General features: G+C 38.8%; 1 protein-coding gene across 9 annotated transcripts; it reads right to left on the reverse strand.

Annotated features, from left to right (window-relative positions):
• Positions 1 to 58: 58 nt before the first annotated feature.
• On the reverse strand, positions 59 to 19,867 carry NBR1 (NBR1 autophagy cargo receptor). Of its 9 annotated transcripts, none has more exons than XM_069786224.1 (21): positions 19,664 to 19,867; positions 17,253 to 17,315; positions 15,903 to 15,921; positions 15,494 to 15,516; positions 14,417 to 14,635; positions 13,755 to 13,829; positions 12,396 to 12,613; positions 11,148 to 11,312; positions 10,455 to 10,661; positions 9,019 to 9,184; positions 8,256 to 8,509; positions 7,635 to 7,803; positions 7,088 to 7,163; positions 6,649 to 6,759; positions 5,987 to 6,175; positions 5,730 to 5,864; positions 4,754 to 5,120; positions 4,350 to 4,453; positions 3,715 to 3,793; positions 2,854 to 2,959; positions 59 to 2,467 (listed from the first exon to the last, which is right to left on the reverse strand). In XM_069786224.1, exons 1-21 carry the CDS (start codon positions 19,820 to 19,822, stop codon positions 2,291 to 2,293), a joined length of 3,081 nt encoding a protein of 1,026 aa, XP_069642325.1. In that variant the 5' UTR covers positions 19,823 to 19,867; the 3' UTR covers positions 59 to 2,290. The 9 variants fall into 9 exon arrangements, 8 of the variants coding, with proteins under 8 accessions (XP_069642325.1, XP_069642326.1, XP_069642324.1 ...); XM_069786225.1 differs by having other exon boundaries at positions 5,987 to 6,148; positions 7,635 to 7,787; positions 8,222 to 8,509; XM_069786223.1 differs by having other exon boundaries at positions 59 to 2,464; positions 7,635 to 7,787; positions 8,222 to 8,509.
• Between the last annotated feature and the right edge of the window lie 133 nt (positions 19,868 to 20,000).

Consider the following 20,000-nt stretch of genomic DNA (forward strand, 5'->3'; position numbering starts at 1 on the left):
CGCTCCCGCCGGCCCTGCCGCGCCGCCCGCTGCTTGTCAAGAGCCCGAGGGACAGCCGGAGGGATAAAGAGTTTTATTGTAAGGACGGAGGAAGAGGTGGTCCTCCCCCTCATCACAGTTGACTTTAAAGTGCTCACCCTAAATAAGATACAGAGGTCATGTCTGCACTATAGAATATAAGATAAATTATACCATGCATCCATTAACAAAATATACAAAGCCAACAGAAACATCTTAAGCCTGAGCATACATTATCTAAACCCTAGTAAAAAGTCACCTAGAGAAAACGGCATTTCACACGTCACATTTCACTCTGTATGAAGTGTTCCTCCTCAAACGTCTTAGTGTTTTGCTAATTTATAGAACACAGTAACATTCCAAGTATGAGGGTACACACAGAAAGAACATGTGTCCTGCTGGGCATTCCAGATCAAAGCAGATAACCACACTATGCTTAGAAATTTCACCAGCTACTGCACTTCATCCATGTCATTTCCTCCTCCTCATTCTAGCATAGGCATAAGCGAAAGATACTCAAAACTATGCATAAATTAAGGGGGGGGGGGGAACACCGGTTTCAAGTTACAGAAAGATCTTTATCTGGTCCACAGCAGGCAGCTGTACTGGCATACAGAGAGATGGGAAACACTGCAAAATAGTTCTACTGTATTTCAAAATAAACATTTAAAGAGTATATCTTCCACAATCTATAAAAATAGGTTTAAAACAAAAAAATGGTATGATATTTTTTTTCTTCAATTAGTTTAATGGTATCTTATCTCTAAGGGTATTACATCTTTTAAAAAATTACTACTACTCATCACCTGGTCAGTCACAATACTGATACTACTTCAGCTACATTGTGACAAAACAGGAACACCTTAGTTTGAAGCAGCAGTAATATGAAATATTTTAGGATCAATGGTCTCTTACTGCAGCAAGGAAAAAAGTTTGCTTAGAAGTAAGAACATAGCCAACACTGCTGTCACCTTCAGAGGGACTGGACTCTGAAAAGTCATCTATGGATACACCACTGCACAGCAGTATATGTTGCTTGTTTCTTGCGATTCTTCAGAATCAAATCTCTCTTAGCACATATAGAAGGGAATTCTTAGATTTTCAAATTAAATATGGGCATCTAAAGCAAAATCTTGTGAGAAAAATGAATCCTGCAGAAGTGTCTATGGAAACATGGGAGCAGCTAGAACCATCACAGGAGACTGTACACTTAAAACTCCTTAAGTTAATGCATTTTTCAAACTATAATTGTAAGTCACACAATCCCTACCTCAAGCACTCTGCCCATTCCTAAACATTACCAGAGTTTGTACTCCAATTCAGGTCTGGGTTTCTATACATTCTTCAATTCTTCTATGTGGTATTAACAGAATAAAAGTTTTGCACTATACTGAAAAAAGGTAGTGGTCAAATTTTTAACATTTTTACAAAGAGCCTGTAAAGATTCTTAGAAAGGCCCTTCCTACTCTTACACTCCATGTTTAACAAAATATTTTACGTAGGCTGTATTTTCCTGTTAGAGGTATGTTTTGCACTATCATTACTAGAGCTGGTTCAATTGCTGCTGGTAAATTCACTCTCCTGCTTCATTCTGCTACAAGAAACAATGACTTCCCTGGCATTTATCAGTTTAACAGTGGTTACACTTTCAGACTTTTCAAAAGTTGTTTGATGGTTCAAGATAGCTTTCATGTATGAGCGATGTTTTTCTTCTAAGACTCATTTGTAAGATTTAAGTCTGTTATATTACTATCATGCATTGGACACATCAATTACTAAATCGTATCAGAATAAACAACTTTTTAGTTGGGGGCATCTCTTGTAAATTAGGCAAGACTACATTTTACAGCAGCATTTTACATTGGTTCCTATTCCAAAGCTTGTTATAAGGTCAACAAAACAAGTTTCCAGCTGCCTAAAGAAAAAAAAAAATCTTACACACAATCAAAGGGGAAGTTCTTATCTGGGTGGAGGTTTAAGTAATTCTACAGAATTCCCTGATAAAAGGATTCAGTACGAAATTAGAGACTTAAAGACTACTCATTTAACTATGAGGTCCAAATAACAGTTGAAATTCTGGTCTCCAATTCATAAGATGCTGTGACAAGCACTGTTTGACATTTCCATGAGAAAAAAAGTCAAAAGCTCAAAGAAAAGCCAAAGTTTTAGTCACACCTCCAAACAGAAAGCAGCTGAAGAGCAGCCTGCTACTGTTGCAGTGTTTAACGAGAGTTTACTCAATGAAGACAATTCCTCCTTCCACCAGGAAGGTTCAGCATCTACTGCTGTACCAGTCACTGTTAGTGATCTGAAGCAATTCAGTTACCACTTGAACCATATTATTGTTGTGTTTCTTCAGCAGTCGCAGGTTTAACTGCCTGTCACAGAATCCCATCTCACACAGACTGGATAGAAGAGTGGCAGTGTGCTCTTCTGTAGCTGCAGGCTGCTGAAAACAAAAAGATAGTGAAATAAGCTATAAAAAGATCATTTATTTTTGCCATTTGAAGCAGTGGTCTTACATTATACTGGGATGTAATTAAGGCACAGGGGCCCTTTTGTCCACAATTAGCCATTTATATTCACTTTCACTGTTCACTTAAAGGTGAATTACTACTCTTACATGATGGTGTAAGAGACATGCTTCTATCCCCATGGTATCGATTTCCCTATCTGCTGGTAGAGCAGCATACTTCAAAGGGATGCCATCAAGCTTAACATTTTACTATTGCATGAAGTCCTATAGAAAATACTGATACATTTATAAAACATGCACCTATAATTTTAAGGTTGGCATTCTGTGAAACTCACATAGCATACAGGAAAGACATTTACCTGTTGTATAATGGGTGGTCCAGCAAATAATGCTTTGTAGGCAGAAGCAGCAACCGACAAAGCTCCTTTAACTAGTTCTCCTGCAATGCTGCTTCCTTGAGGGTATCTGCGGAGAAGTCAAGCATTACTTTAGGGTCACTAAAGCCACGTGTTTGTTTCATGCGAAACACAAGTCTCTCCCTGTTGATGTGACAACTGAGATTTAGTTCTTGTTGGAGAGAACAACCTATGATACAAAGGAATCACTGCTGTTCAGTAATTGAGCTATGTAAGAAGCCTATTCCTTCGTTCTTGATACCTTCTATTAAATTATGGTTTTATGCTAATGTACCTTAGTTTGCTTCCATAACATGACCTTTTGTAAAGAATTAAGTATTCTCACCCAGAAGAGTACATCTATACATGAAAGCTGCATACTATGACACATCCATTCAGGCCAGAGTAACTTCCGTTTGTTTTCCATCAATTCTTAAGTCACTTAATATTCTGCTCAATGCTTTGTCTTATTCCTTCAGCCTCAGTGTCTTAAGATGCTTAACTTTGTAGCTAACTTACAAAATCCCTATTTTAAGAATCCTGAGATTTTCCAGAAAAACACCACAGAATTTTTAGAAGGTTTCAGCTTGAGCTCTTCATACACTTTTGCTTGCCAATTCTGCATCCTTCACTTTCCTAAGTAGAAACCGAGATCTTATGAAAATATAGCATTATATAATTCAGTATATGTTTCCTTTAAGGGAGGCCTTTCTCCAAAATATTGACTACATGAAATCTCTAAGCCAGTGCTTCTTCCTAGGTGCCTAATTTAGCAGTTCTTAGTTTAAAACAGTATTTGTGAAGTCACAGCTTCAGTTTCATTACCTTGGGTATTCTGAGCACTTCTGTTTACTAGTTAGAAATCCAGAAGATCCTGGTCCATGACTGACTTTGCCACTAGGTTCTAGAAAAGCAAGAAAAAAAGAAAATATCACATCAACATGCCCAGTTAATGAAAAGCTGAAGAGATGCAACATGTACATAAATGGGAGTGTGATTCAGTCCAAAATTAATACTTTCAAGTTTAGTTATCCAGACACAAACTAGATATGCAAGATTCTCACTGCAGTCAAAACAACCGAAGTATTTCAGAAGTCATTTGGCTGATTAGTCAGCGGGTGTTCACTTTAACATGAGATGAACTGCTGTCTGAGTTCCCAGTCATTTTAACAGCAGCTTAAATACATAGCTCATTAATTCCAGAACAAGGTAATTTTCTAGATGCCTACAAATACTTTTGAGTACCCTCCTACCACTTCTAATGAATAGATGCTCTTAACTGATCCACAAAGCCAATTATTTCTTTATTCAAATCTTCTATATAGTAAAATTTCAACACCAGAGAAAAAACAATCATTACTTGGTAGATTTCTGCTCTCCTCAAGAATAACAAGACATCAAATCCAATACTAGGCATAAGGAATAGGTGATAACAATAGGATGCACCCTTCATTAAGTACCGTCAATATCTTCTCTTATTTGATGATGAGGAGTGGAAGAGATATTCTCCAATGCTGATATGTTTGGTTCTTGAAAGATACGATTCTGAAGAGATGCAAGATTCCTGAGAACATAAGGCAAAAAAAATTACTTTTACTACTTTCATTCTACATGTACACATGTAGGTAGGTCAAGATCAACAGGGGGGAAAAAAAAAAAAAAAAAAAAAAAAGCTTCACATGCTCCCTTCTTTCCCTCTCTTGCACTCACCTAATCAGTGAGTACAGGCTTTAGGACATTCACTCCAGTATGTGACAAAACTTTTGTTGCAACAATTTCTGTTTGGACACCGAACTTAAGCACAGCATTGCAGACTCTACAGCAACACTAACATAACCATTTTGTTCTTGTCCAAGAAGTATACCTTTGCGTCTGGGGTAAGGTGTCCGCAATCTCTGGGGTTAGTGGTACTATAGCCAGTGTCTGTGAGGTTGTCAAAGTATCACTGACACTGTGGATCTGCAGCTGGCTTCCTCCTTCTGGATGCTCTGCTCCTGTTTCTGGTTCTCCTCTCTTCTCCAAACTGGGCTGAGAAAGAGCTGAACTATACATAGACTCCCCTAAAGGACGACTGGTGTCAAAACACTCAGGGAGAATAATGATATAATCCTCTGACGAAGCAGAGGAGCCTTGACTTTGAACATCATCTTTATCATCATCTTCTTCCTCCTCATCAGAATTGCCAGTATCACTACAGGGGCTTGGTCTCTCATCAGATAGTGGAAGGTCCCCTAACAGGAAAAAAAAATGCTAAGTATTAACACTCTATCCATTTTGTATGGATAACAGCAAAGACAGTATTGACCCAGACATGAGAGGCAAGTATTCAGAAACAACTGTAAACTTTTGCTACTGCTATTAATGGTATATATTGGGGGGGGAGGGTGGGGGTATAGTGTGAAGGAGTAATAGATCTTACTGTTAAGCCTATGCAGATAGGCTGCTGATATATGTATACTGCTTATAATAAAAACAGGAATAAGAGCTACACTGAGAACTTAAAATAGCAGTTTCCAGCTTCTAAATTACATACATCAGAAACAGTTCAAAGCACTGACTTCAAGCTACATGTACAAAATATGGAAACGCCGGCCATGTTTAACATTATGAGCACTTATTCGAATACCCAATGGGAACCTTTATGTCTCAGTTTTGCTTTTTTTAAAGCAGCTCTTAAACTAGCTGCTTGTTCAGAGTACTGACATCAATTTTTTGACAAAATAATGATTCTCTTGACCTTATGAGGATCAATTTCCTAGAACAGTGTCAGATCTTTTTACACCCAATTTTTTTTAGCCCTTATTACAGCTTTATCTTAAATTCAAACCTATTTTACTTACCACAGTCATTTTCTGTCATTGCCTCTGACTGATGACTCTTTGCTTCCTTTTTGGAAGCGAAATTACTTTTTATTCTAGAAGATTCTTCATTTATCATACTGCAACTGAAGGTGTCTTGCAATGTTTGTAAAGAGTCTAATAAAACAATCAGGAAAAACAATTAAAGCTTGTCACCACCTGCAGTGCAGGGCAATTTGTGGCCAATGTCTGACTGCAAAAAAGTAAAGCCACAGAAGCCAGCTAGAGACAGTACTTACTCTGGAGGATTTTCTTTTTTTGTGGGGGCTTATGGTCAGGTGCAGCATCCAGGGTTAGAGACCGAATTACAGTTTCACAGACAAACTGAGTCCCACTCATATCTTCTTCCCCTTCCTCCTGGTTCAATGGATGTTCAGCTTTCACTTTCAGTCTGCAAGTATCTGCAGGAAAGCAGGCTTCCGTCATTCCTTTGAAAGGGAAGCACAACAGATAATTTTAACGCTACCACATGGAAATACAAGAAGAATTTTTCAGGCTAGCCAAGGCTAAATTGACTCTATGTGTTAATTCTTTTTAAAAATTGAAAGATTTGGGAATTCAGTTCAAGTTGAATGTGAAAGTAATTGAGAAATACGGGGGCCACACCTGGAGTGTTTGAGTGTAATCTAGTCTATGAAGGGCAAATTCTTAATTCTCCCAACAATTCTAGTGGTTGGACAAATCAAGAGAAGCATTTGCATTTCTGAATTCTACATATATTATGCTCCAGACATACATATATTACACATCAGACTACTGGTTTGAGCCAAACAACTGTTTGTTTTTCCACAAAAGGGAAAGACAGGACTAGAATTCTTTTTAGACATCAAGTCTGCTGACGGCACAGAAGTGACAATATCTTCCTCCCCTCACCCCCAAGCTCCCCATGACTACTGCTTACCAGGCACTGGTTTAAATCCACTCCCCTCATTCTCCTCCTCTATCTGACCTAAGCCAGGTTTCTCCAGCAAGGGGCTTTCATGTGGCAAAGGGGACATGCAGGGAGTCATGTCTGAAAAACAAAGGTAGCAAAGATAATTGGCACTAAGGCAGTAGGAACCTTCCTTCCTCCAGGAGGCAACCTTTTCAGAAGTTACCCTTTTTTAAACCACATTTTTCTAAGACTGAAGAAACCCAGTTATCTTACAAGATAATTTGGTGAAATAAACAGCTAGCTTAGCATTACACTGGCACTGGTTAAGCAAAGAAAATGGCAGCCTTCTTCAATGTCTGGAATCTTATGGTCTTGGGGATGTGAAGCTGAAAAGAAGCCAAGACTGAAAAATACAAAGGATAGCTCTCTCTGCTAGAGACAGCACACAGATATAGGAGAACCTTACCAACAGGAGTATTGTGTGGCACTCGCTCCAATTCCTGCACAATATTAATGTCCAACAGCTCAAAGGACAGCAAATCCTACAGAAAAAAACACCACAGTTTTCATCAGCAAACGCTGAAATGGAATCCTATGCTGTACTTCCCAGCACCAGATCCCAGGAACTTACAAATAACTCTACTTTAATTAGTTACTCAACATGAGCTCAGAGGGCGGTTTTCCCATAACATACATTCACATCATAGAACATGGTACACAAATTAGGGCAGCAAGAGGCAGAGCTAAGTACTCCCTTGTTAGGGGCCAGAGAAAGACCCAACGTTGTGACTCTGAGAATCTTAAGTCTGTCCTGTGCATACCTTCAACATAATGACAGTCCCCAATACTAATTTAAGAAAATAGTTCTGCTACTTAAAATGCAATATACTCTTCCCAAAAATACAGTGGTTATTTTAGAGCCCAGAAGCTTTTTATTCTTATGGATGTCTATGTACCTAGATATCAAACCCAAGGTGGTTTGTTTTATCTCTACCTGAATTTTAGCACTTTACCTGTGCAGTGAGGAGATCAACTGATGGGATATAAAATTCTCTCTCACTTGGCAGATTTTTGATCTTTAAAGGAATAGTTGGCAGAGGTATTTCAGCCTGCTCCATGATTTCACCCATCAGTTGAGCACCTGCTTCTGTCTTTAAGGAAGCATCCTGCAAAAGCAAAAAAGTAATGTCCCAGAGTCCCCTTAGGCAGGCAGGAAATAATTACATGAAAGGTAAAGCCTGAATTTTGTGTATAAGAACACAAGTAACTTGGAAAGAGAGCCAAAAGGACAAGATCTAACATAAATATAAATCCCGCAGCGCTTCAGTTCAATCAAAGAAGCTAGACAAATAGCTGCAACACTCATAACTAATCCCATGCCTGTCAAAAAGAATGACAAAAAAGAATGACCATTTTAGAATTTAAAAATGCAATAAAAGTTGTTTCTTTACTATTAAAAATAAAAACTAGAAGCAAGTAACTAAAGAGTCCCCTGGAAATCAATATAGTTAGGGACTCTACACCATTGCACCAAACAATACACATTGGTCCTTCTACTAGGCAATTCAGAACTGACCCAAATACCAAATTAATCACTTGCCTGTTTGGTGCTGGAAGCTTTATCCTTCTGACAGGAGTCAGAATCCTTCCAGTTGCTTTCTAGATAGTCAGTAGCTGGGGAGGGATCCACAACAATACTGCACCAGATCCTGGGCCCAAACTGTTCCCCTCTGTGGGACAGTCTCCAGTGAGAGGTGTAAGTTCCTTCTATATTAGGAGCTACAAACTCAACTGAAACGGTTCCTACTTGTCCAGATGGAAGAGACGGCACTAACACATCTTTTTTTTCAGAAGATGCCAAGGTCAGATTTCCCCACATAAGTTTCAGCTGAAATGTACAACAGAAAAAGCAAAAGTTAACTTCACAAGCTTCTCTGCAAACTGCAGGCAGTAAGGAGCACTTAAAGTTCCTGTGCTGAAAGGCCTTGTAGACACTAGGCATAGAGAAGAGAGGCTGCTAGTAAACATTCTCACATTAGTCACTATCACCACAAAGTAAGATACCCCCATCTTTCAACATGAACACAGTCACTCACAGAAGAAAGGCTTTTTGAAGTCAGAAAAGCAACACACCTGTTGTAAACAAGGTTGAACTGCAACATCATAACAGCACTAGACCACATGTTCAGTGATGTTAATCTTGATTGCTTTCCTCCTATAGTCTGCAGCTGTAAAGAGTGCCTACACAGCTTATGCTCCAGAATTCCCAGCTTGTGAATTAACAGGCCAAATGAAACCCTACACAGGTTCTGACAGAGAATTCAGATTCCCAATGCATACAAATATTACCTTCCAGAACTATTTTAGTGTGTAAAAGCAATAGCAAAGGCAAGATACCTTTGTGTCTGAGCTCCATTCCACGTTGCCAGTATTTTTCATTCGCCAGTGTTTGATAAACTTTGTTCCTGGTTGCAAGTGAGTCCCATCTGGCAAATTCTCATCCACAAACACTGCACTAAGTGTTGGGACAACTGCTTGGAAGGGTTGACTAGGACTCCTGGGACTGGGGGGAGGAAACAAATAAACAAAATACACCAAAACACTACCAAACTGAGGAAGTCATTCAGCTGTTATTTCACTGGCTAAACATGCGAGGCAGCCATTTAGTTTGTTTTCTTTTTCTACCTCTGGAAGCATTTCAAAATTCTTAACGTTTTAGCTACTGTTTTCATCTTAAGCCTAAACACTACATAGCAGTTCACTTTGCTTAAGGAAAAAAGAAACACATCGGAACAACATTTTCTTAATTGGAAGAATATTATTACAATTACAGAACTCAGGTTTAACAGAGAAAAGCTCACTGTTCTTCACTTGATTTGATTTAGTCTGACAACACTTTGGGCTATGTTATTCTGCCAGAGAATGAAGTCATTTTTATGATGTTGAAGCAAAAAGATTGTGCTCTGGTCTAAGCGCTAGTGTCTTGCTTGGCCTTACAAGCAACCTTTTTCAGTAAGATACCAGGTTTTTGCTTGAAAGGGGCTCAAAAATAGATTTAATCCAAAGCTTTACTGTTAATTTGAGCGCACTCAGAGAGGACTGGTGAAGCAGCTCATATACATGCCAACTTTAGAAGAGCTAAAAGAAAGAATTCAGACCTAAATTAACATTGGTTTTGTTCCTATAACACACCTGTTCAGCAAGAAGGAAGCAAAGATAGCTGTTTCAAGCTCCCCACAAATCTAAGTAACTGATTAATGTTAATTTGACTATTGAATGCCCTAAACGGAAGGGATGAATTAAAAAAAACTAGAACTATACACAAGTTTTACACCTGTACATTCATAAAACCAAAAGGGAATGGAAAATGCAAAGTGGTTGCCTGCAAAGGCTGCTGTCTAATGAGCCTCAGCCTAAGAGAAAAAAAAAAGGCACTGAACATAAGCACACAGAATGTACTTGACTTTATGCAGAGACACTTAATATAGCAGGAAGATACAGACTTTTTTAAAACTGGTAATAACATTAATTTACACTGTATGCACATGCATGTGTATATATGTAAACCTAGGCATTCCCCTTCCGCCTAAATCTATATAAATCTACAAGTTTCTGGTAATAACCATCAGTTGCTTTTTTTCTTCTCCTACTTTCCTCCCAAGTAGAAACACTCCACCTTGCAAATTCCATTTAGACAAAATTCTCAGAGTCTAATGACAAATGATACTTTAAATCAGCAATTTCATAAACTTCCTCCTGTTACTTTAACTTGGTCCCATCATGAGAGGTCAGACAGCACAACTAAGAAACACTCAGCTAACAACATCTCTTACAGGAAGGTATTAGGTTGGAGACTCTCAGATTTCAGAGCAGGTGAGCCATTAGTTTCCAATACATGGACCGAGTTCCACAGATTAATTTTCCTGTGCAATTTTAGCTGCTTTTTGAGCTCTCGGACCTCTGCCTTCCGCTGTTTCTTCTCTGCTCGTAATCTTTGCTTTTCTGCCTTCAGAAATCTTTTGTCCATCTGCTTCTGGAGCCTGCAGAGAGAATATCCACCTTGTTACAATACAATAAATTGATTAGAATTTAGCTTTAGCCAACACAGTCTTAGCCTCAAAGGGAACACTTCAGGAAATATCTTATGGTTCTAGACTGGATACCAGACAATTTTAAGAACATCTTCATAGTTGCTTGTGAAGGTATTTTGAATGGCATCAGTGAAAGAGCACACTTGAAGGCAGATTACAGTACGCTCAAAGAAAAAGCAAGCTCTCAAAGTCTGTTACCCACCTATAAACACAAAACTCTGTCTTTTCTACTTTGTTATTAAAAACACTGTAAGATTCATGGCTTGGGCCATTTATTAGTATTTAGCTATTTTTAGCTACGCACAATACAGTTGGAATACCATTTCCATTTCTTGTTATCTCTAAATCTAAAAGCTGAACATCAACCCCAATACAGGTGTTCCCACTTTGCTATCAGGATAATCTTGTCAGGTACTGACAGGCACTACCATTTACCTAACTTGCTCCAGAGTAGCAGGCAGGCGAGATGAAAACTCTGCAAGGCTGTAATTCTCAGCAATACATAGTACAGGTCTTCGCAGCTTTAACAAGACATGGTTAGGATCATGTGCATATGTTCCTGCTTCACACTGTTCACAGATATTGTACGCTGGACAAAGGCTGAAAAGCAGAAAAGGCAGAAGGTTACCAAGAGGCAGGCAAAGAATTAATGCACTAGAAAGAGACACTGAAGGATAATTAATCCTTACATTTCCGCAGAGAAACAACTCTGTATCATACTACCACTGTAAGCAGTGCCTGAGTGAAACAGAAGCTGGTTCTCTCACTTATACATCAATATTTGGAGCCATTTGGAATATCTGGATCAGTACCTCTCTTCTTGGCAAAACTGTAATAGTTCCCACTTCCTTCTTGAACACACTTTGAAAAAAACCTGATGCTTCCTTTAGCAGAAGTGACTAACAATTGTTGCTATAAAGGATAAAACAGTATACTGAAATCCAATGCCAGAAACTGCATCATACTTATGAAAACAGAGGATAAGTCAACTAAAGTATTCAGGGATGCAAAGCAGATTGGTCCTGCAGGAACAGGACTGCTAAAAAACAGACTGTCATCTCCTGCCGGCAAGAAAAATAAACATACAAAGAAAAAACCCTGTTGGCATTCCATTCACTGCTGCTGCCTAGTCCTAAAATACTTACTTTTACAGCAATTGCCTCATTCAAATAAAAACCTCACTTTTGACACCTTACTTAAGACACTCAGCAAGACCTATTTCATATTATTAAACTGACAACAGTGAGATCATTAAAAAAGCCCATGACCTGCCTTAGTCTCATTAAGTGTCAGAACTAAATAAAGCACTATTATAGACTGGTGGTTTTAAGTTTTGCTTTCTTCTTTCGTTAACTGAACTAAACATTCTCCTTTACAATTACTGCATGTTATATGCAAAAAAGGTAAAGGAGTGTTTGAGTGCTATGAAGCACTCAAAAACACTCTCTCAGTAACAATCACATTTTCTCAAAACAGTATTAATCTTACTCTTACGCAGATAAGGTCTAGCGACCACAGCAGAGAATATAAGCTGTTTGTGAGACACACACTAGACATTCTGAAATGTATAGCATGCTGCAGATTAGAAATCTGGAAGTCTACACCACCAGAATAGGTTCTCGGACTCACTCACACACCCTACATGTTAGGTTTCCCATGCTCCCATCTCTCATCATATTCTACCTGCACTGGTAGCGAACTCCAACAATTCGGGCCTGGCAGTTGCAGCAGGAGATCAGCCAGTCACACTGGTTGCCATTCCCTGGTTGGCTCTCTGAAGTTGGAGGTGCTGCTGTAATAGAGCTCTCGGAAAAATCTGGAGGCTGACTGTGATGAACAAGCTTCTCATAGAGCTTCTGTTCCAGTTTCTCAACAGTTTCCTTAACTACTTGTTCCCTGAACTGGAAAAAAGTAACCATGGATGAGACCCACCCATGCAGCTTCAAAAGTTGGATTACATTGTCCCAAGTCTCCCAATCCCTAAATCATAACGCAATTCAGAATCCACTTCCCATCCACCCAGCACATTCCAGATGAAACTTAACAAGTATCACATTCCTCAAAGAGGATTTGTATTTTAGAAAATACCAGCCCATAGCTTTTGACAAGGCAAATAAAAAATCATATACTCATGCTTACAGTATTAAGGTGGTTCTTCCATAACGCTGCATGAAGGGAAGGAAACTAATCTCCAAGACAATTAACACAACTCCCAACAAACCCCTCTGGAGTCTCTACTATTAAGTCCTGATTTTGTCCACCAGGGATGTTCTAAATACAACTATTAAGTTCCTCTATCTTTAGTTTGTATAAAGAGGTGGCAAAGGAAGGGAGGCTCTAGAAAAAAAAAGCTTAAAGCTAAACGCATATGCTATTGTACACTCTACCTTTTAGTTTCAAGAACTCACTAGTCAATTAATTCTTAGCATTCATATCTAATTGCTTCTCAGTGATGTTTATTAGCTGTTCAAAACAAGTTAACAACCACATCTTATTAACCTATAGGTTATACTCAATGGTCTCAAAGTATTTTCTTAAACTGAACAATCAAGAAAAGCAAGGTCATCAAATGCTATGCTTCAAATCCCAGGAAGCCTTAAGTATTACCCTACTGAAACTGGTCAAACAAGAGTCTCCAACAGCAACATTGTATTTCATGCTCTCTCTCATATGAGTGCCCTGAAGTTCCTAGGACCATCTGGAGTGCAACAAGTATTCTATCATGGGAGGTACTTGAAACTACACTCAAACAAATCAAGTGCATAAGCCAAAACAATCCACTTTTCACAAGAAGTGGCATGTATCAAACTTCTTTTTTTTTTAAGGTAACACCTACGCTGCACAGTCATAGTCAGACATCTAGTTTCCATTTATCACCACAAAAGCAACGTGATTAGATGCCTAAATGCCCTTTAAGATCCTGGTCACAAGTACTGAGAGGAAGTGTAATCAGATACAGAAAGTCAGGCATCACAGGTATCTTTTCCACCCACAGCCTATATTCCTTTAAGAATACCAAAATTCAGAAGAAAATACACTTACTGTTTCCAAGTAGCTAGTAAACCATTCTGGGGGATTTTCATTTGTTCTTCCTTTTCTAGTGTGATTTAACTTTTGCTGGAGAAAAAACCAAAACAAACAGAAAAACATACCACAAAAATACGTTCACAAACCTTAAGTGTGCAAAGCTGAAAAAAACCTCAATACAGCAAGTTAACCACTTTCAAATAGCTCTCCCCTCAAATGTCTTTACAAAAAAAAAAAAAAATATTTCAAGTTCTTCAGAGAACAGTGGAAAAGCAACACAAGGAAGCAACTGACATTTGCCTGAAAGATTTCTGCCTTACTTACATTTGAGTATAATCATACATCAAAGCCAAAGAAATCAAGTCAACCAGAAGTTACTAGACAGCAATCAGAGCTTCAGGAGACCAACTGCTTTTTTATCAAAATACTTAAGAACAGTAAACATGAAAGAATCTGTATTTCTAAATGCTGCATCAAAATAGCCTCTTGAAGACATTCAAACAATTTTGCAAGCTTCAATGGGTGTGCAGGTAGCTGAAAATGAAGACCAACTTCCGAATTCAAGTTACCCATACATACCCATTATGTATGGCTAAAGATGACGATCAGCCTATAAAGTGAATTACACTTATGAATTCTTTGTTTTAATGAATATTTAATCCAGCTCTGCATCCTACCTGAATTGTCAGCTCCTTTTCATTTTTTATGTCTTCCTCTAATCCCTGAGCTAGCATGGAATAGTGCAAAAGAGGTTTCTTCTCATCTTTAGTAAGTGTCAACTTTTCTGTCACAGTTTTTTCATGTAGTTGCAAAGAACAAGAATACGAAGTTTCTTTCAGAGAAGAGTTTTCTTCATATACATTCATCTGAAGTTGATTTCCTTGTCTAACTGCAATCTAAATAAACAGTACACACACACCATATTTACTCCACTTGCAACCAACATACAAAATGCTGTAAAAATACAGCACTACACTATACTGGAGAGGTTGGGGAAAGACTAACACATACATAAAGAAAAATTGGGTGAAATGCCAAGGTACGGTCAGCTGATATTCTATTCTGCCATTCTTATAAGGTTAACAATATGCTTATTACAAAGTTTATTATAAGCAAAAGGATACTTATGCAGATATTCTGCAGAAATTTTTCAATCTACAATAAAACTGTTTATATGGGCCAGTAAACAATAAAGATTCTGTCCAGGAACTTTCAGTAGATTTTAATTTGTCATTATTTTCAAATTATTATCAGATTTGAGATTCAGACCATGAGCAAAAAGTTCTGAAAGCATTAATATTGTACAACTGAAATTTAAAGGAATGCAATTCTTGTTTTGCCTAAGTAAAATTAACTGCTTATAAAGTAACTAAGCATTGATACCATTAAAGTTTTAATGTTGTACTCTCTGGCAATAGAGTCTACGTGGCAAGATTTTTAAAGGGATCCCATTAGAGCCCAGTATCTCCAACCATGGGATTACCATTTAAGTGTTTGAGAAAGCCAGTCATTTAACCAATGAATTGGCTGCTCAGGGCCCTGAATCACAACTGTCTATTCAACTAATTTATACAAATCAAGTTTAGCCTAGATGGAAAAAAATATTGTAGCAAAACATTCAAGCTAGTGTCCAAAGCTATAACACCAAGTTATTCTGATTTCCATGGGCCAGGTAATGCTTTTTTTTCTCAGATACACCAATTTTAATTGGAGAAGGATAAATATATTGAAAAAAAGTCAAAGAGAGCATTTACCTTCAGAGCTTCTTCATATTCCTCTAAAGAAAAAGGGAAAGAAATGTAAATTTTCCCTGTCTCAAACAACAGATATAAGTTTAGCACACAGTATTTAGGGACCCTTACATCAAGCAATTTCTCCCATACCTTCTGTAAATTCTTTTAAAATAGTGCTACTGAAAGAAGAAGTTGTATACATGACAACAAGCAAACATGCTCTCACAGCCTAGACTTCACATTCCACCAATTTAGTAATTTCCAATTTGTTCCTATGGATCAAAAACTCCTTGCTTTGGGAAGAATTTGATGTCCCACCATACATAAAATGCAAAAATCAAAACCCAAGCATTCTCAACTGCTTCTCCAAAAACACGAACAACAGTTGGGGTCCGTTTACTGATTTCACTTCAGTAAAGTAGCAGCTCACCTCTGCTATTCACAGAGACCTGCAAAGAGAAATAATAGTGAGTAATAGCCACTGATATATTTTTGTGATTCTCTTAAAATTAACACGCTTTCAGAATAAATGTACTTTTATTCAGAGTTTCCAAAATACCACTTCTGCAGATATTTGTTATTGCTGCCATGTTTAATCATTAATCGATGTTATGGTGTTCTGGAGTAGACCATGTCCTTTATTAGATTTGCACAATAAGCAAGGTCTCTGGCACCTACTAGCACCCAGAACAAGTGTGGTCTCATCTACTGGAGTGAAGCTGCAGCCACTACCACTGGGTTTGCTATAAACGTACACAGATGTTGTATCCGGTCGCTTTTAATGCTCAGCAAAAGAACAGTTAAGTGTTTCATGATTTAGACACAAGCCAAGCCCATCTTCCACAGGTGCTCATTTATCAATTTTTCATATAGAAGTTACTAATACAAGAAGCTATTTAATCACTACAGCATTGCATGATTCTGAACCATGTTTACTCTATTAGTATTTGAAAAAGATCTTCAACAGATGCATCTATATATTTATATAGATGCAGGCTGGAAAATACAGGGAGAGTCTTTCCCTGAAATGCTGCTGCAAGCATCTTGACATTTCCCCTTTGTTTTTATTTTTTCCCCGCCCTAAGATCCCCATCTCTGCAATTTAGTAGAGCTACAAACCAAGTAGTGGAACACTTCTGTTACCTTCTGTTTGAGAGCTAAATTCTACTCTAAATCCCTAGATAAACAGAAAGAATATGAGAGGGTGAGGTTACACCAAGCTGGAAGTTACTCAGCAAGGACAACCAGAAGCAACCAATTTGTTTTCCAAGACAGTAATCTGCTTGGAGATTATAGCATTTGCATAAAACAAGCAGAGGATTTGAGTACACCAGATCACTTAAGTAAACATATGCTAATGACAGGGGACCTACATTTTCCAGAGGAAGGAGCGTAGATTGAAGAGACAGGGCTTTACCATGGCTGCAGACACAAATGGTTACAACTACCTTATTCTCATAAAATGAAAACTAAAAGAGTCCCTCAACAGAAGCATCACTCCCTCAGAGCACATAGAACCACTGGCTGATTCTACGGGGTGGGAAAAAGAAAGGCAGTAGCTTCTAAAAAAAATATTATTTTAAAATAAGTATGCTACATTAAGAGTGAAACCACAAGACTAACAGCTATTTTCTTATCAAGGGGCAAAAAAAAAAATCACCTCTGATCTGCATAATACACACTCCTCAGGGACCCACTACAAATTATCAAGAGGCAGAAAGGTTCACACCAGACATATTTTGGTAGACCTGTTGGGAGGGTGGGGTGGCGGATATTTTACCTCATCATCATCTTCATCAATGTATTTGATCTGAATGTTGTCCAGGTCAAATGAAACTTTAACCTGTAAGAAAAAAGAACACAAAACCACAGTGAGACATAATAAGCATGATTATTAATAGGGAAAAATATTTTAAACCTTCCACCCCTCCCTTCAGTTTCTCAGTTGAAATAAACACAGTTTTACAAAATCCATTCTTCTGGAGTTGAACAACTCTCCCCAGTGCCTTGCCTCCAACCTTTACTAACTTTCCATAACAAAAAGAAAAAATTCATTTCTTTAATGTTTCACTTTCTTCCCCAGTTAATGTTTACCCCAAAATAAATAATAATAACCTTTCCATTATAAGAGGACTAGCTCAGGGTTAATGAACTCAGTCACAGCAAACACTGCAATATACAGAGGCTAAAGCCAACAATCACCGAATGCCAACTTTTACATTAAAAAGTACCGGGAAGACAGCTCACACAGGTGATCAGCCTTTTTTCCACAAACCTACTTGTGTTTTGAGAAACTAGGATTAATTCAAATACTAAAAAGAGCAAAGTATCTCATTCTGCTACTCACTGGCTGTTGCACTGTACATCTGAACATATAAATCCATTACAGAGATCAGAATTAGGAGAATAAAGCTGAGCAGCTATTTTGTATTTTGCATTAATAGGGCAGAACTAACAGCATCAAATGAACCATAAATGAAGGCTGTTGTTTCCCTATGTTGAGTAACAGTCTTTGAGGCTCACATGCATTTTTATATCATTTACCTACACAAGCTATATTTTTCTTAACAGAAACTCTCTGTGAAAAACTGATATACCCAAGACATTCTGCTAGCCTGGACCTAACAGAGGAACACTACTAGCAGCCTTACAAGACAGCAGATGGTTGGGACTTAACACTCTGCAATGAATGTGCTACAGGCAGGTTCTTCCAGTGATATATCCCAAATTAATTTTGGGAGCGCAGCAAGAAAACCAACTCAGCTTGTCAAGAAGAGACTGTGGTCTGTATCTATATTGTCTAGCACCACAGATTGTTCCTGTAAAACTCAAGCTAGAACCAGAGATTGGGTTATCCCTTATGAACACCAAATGTTTAATAACACATTAAAACATACGGAAGACACAGTTTAACTGATACTACCTTGAAACAGTAAGTCACACAACATAGCGCAGAGACACCCAGTGGTACTACCTTGGTTAGAGAAACATTATTATAATAGAACACCACACCTTGAACTGAACAAACACACCCTCACTTTCAGACTAAAGATGAAGGGCAGCACCACGCTTACATAGCGATCTGCTTCCAGCTTTGATGCAAGTAGGATTCTGACTAATTCAGACATTCCTGCAGGGTCTACTTGCCACCAAGTATTTTAAGCCTGAACTAGTGCCTCTTCTAGAAGACTTAAATATGATGAGTGAAGATGATGCAGTGTAAACTTTGAAGTTGAATAATTTACAATGCAAGAACCACCTACAAGGTACTGGAATATGTTAGCTAAAAAAAAGAACTGAAAGAAAGAAAATAAAATACTGGCAAGATCTCTGAAAATGCAACTTTGAGAGTAAGCAAAAAAAAAAAAAAAACAGAACAGTTGCTACAGAATTAAAAAAAAAAAAAAAAGAAAAAAAAAAAATCACTGCAGCTTCAACATAACCAAGGGAATCCTTACTGCACAATTTCAACCTCAGCCCATACAGGAATTTTCACTAAATAGCACTGGAAGTAAACATCCAAACAAAAACTCTTCAATATACCAAGTGCATGATATACAGACCTTCATAAGCAACTGCCTATGCATGCATGGCCCAGTAACAAAAACAGTTATATCCAAACTAGCACACACAAGATGCCAGGAAGCAAGAAACCAAAAATATATTAGTAACTCGGTACACCCGACAGCAAAGATAAGTCTGCAGAAAAACATTCTATAAGCAACAAAAGAGTGCTACTTCACCTTATCTACTTCAATGCATAAAAGAGTGGGAAATAAGAGGAACAGACAGTGCCAAAACCAAGTATCCGTAACCGTGGAAAAGAGCAAAGCACGCAGCTAAGGACACCTGCTCACACAGAAAAACAAGCGACCCATAAGAAGCTTTATCCAAAACAGGCTTTTCATGCCACTCTAAGCACATAAACAGGAGTAAAAGTTACTGTTAACGCTAAAAGAAAAACTGAGCAGCAGAATAAAACACCAGTTCTAACAGCCTGTGAAATGGGGGACACAGTCTAGGAAGACGAGAGAGAAGATGCTAGGGCCTCAGAGAGGCGCTTACACTCCCTGCACCTCACTGACACGGCTCCCCACGGCTGCGGCAACCGCAGCTACGGCAGCGCTGCCCCGCAGCGGGCCCTCCGCTCGGCCTCCCGTAGCGAGGCGGGACGGGACAGGCAGCGCTCACCATGGCCTCCACATCCGCCCACGTCGTGTGCGCCGAGTCTGACACGAGGAAACTTTGGGTCTCCCCACGGCAGGTGACACGAAGGTTCACCTGCGGCTCCATGCCGCGATCTTGAGGAGGCAAGGGAAGCCCTGTCAGGCGGCCCGACGATCCTAACATGGCGGACCGAACGCGGCCGCCCCCCCCACCCTCCGCACGATACTATTGGCAGTCCCGCCTGCCACTCATCAACCTCACCACCCTGGTTGGCCAGCGGGGGCAGGGCCAGACACTGTGGAACCACAACAATAAACAGAGCCAGGGAGCGCGGGGGCGGGGCACCGCCACCTCCCACGCA

This window comes from Haliaeetus albicilla, chromosome 7 (genome assembly GCF_947461875.1).
Source record: "Haliaeetus albicilla chromosome 7, bHalAlb1.1, whole genome shotgun sequence".
Lineage (NCBI taxonomy): Eukaryota > Metazoa > Chordata > Aves > Accipitriformes > Accipitridae > Haliaeetus > Haliaeetus albicilla.

Excerpts from the sequence above, each read along its gene's own strand:
- NBR1 (XM_069786222.1), bottom strand. The coding sequence starts at position 19,822 with ATGTTAGGATCGTCGGGCCGCCTGACAGGGCTTCCCTTGCCTCCTCAA. Across the intron at positions 11,313-12,395 it reads GGAGTTCGCTACCAGTGCAG|CCTTTGTCCAGCGTACAATA; the intron begins GTAGAATATGAT and ends TCTGCTTTTCAG. Across the intron at positions 7,164-7,634 it reads TTGATCTCCTCACTGCACAG|GATTTGCTGTCCTTTGAGCT; the intron begins GTAAAGTGCTAA and ends TTTTTTCTGTAG.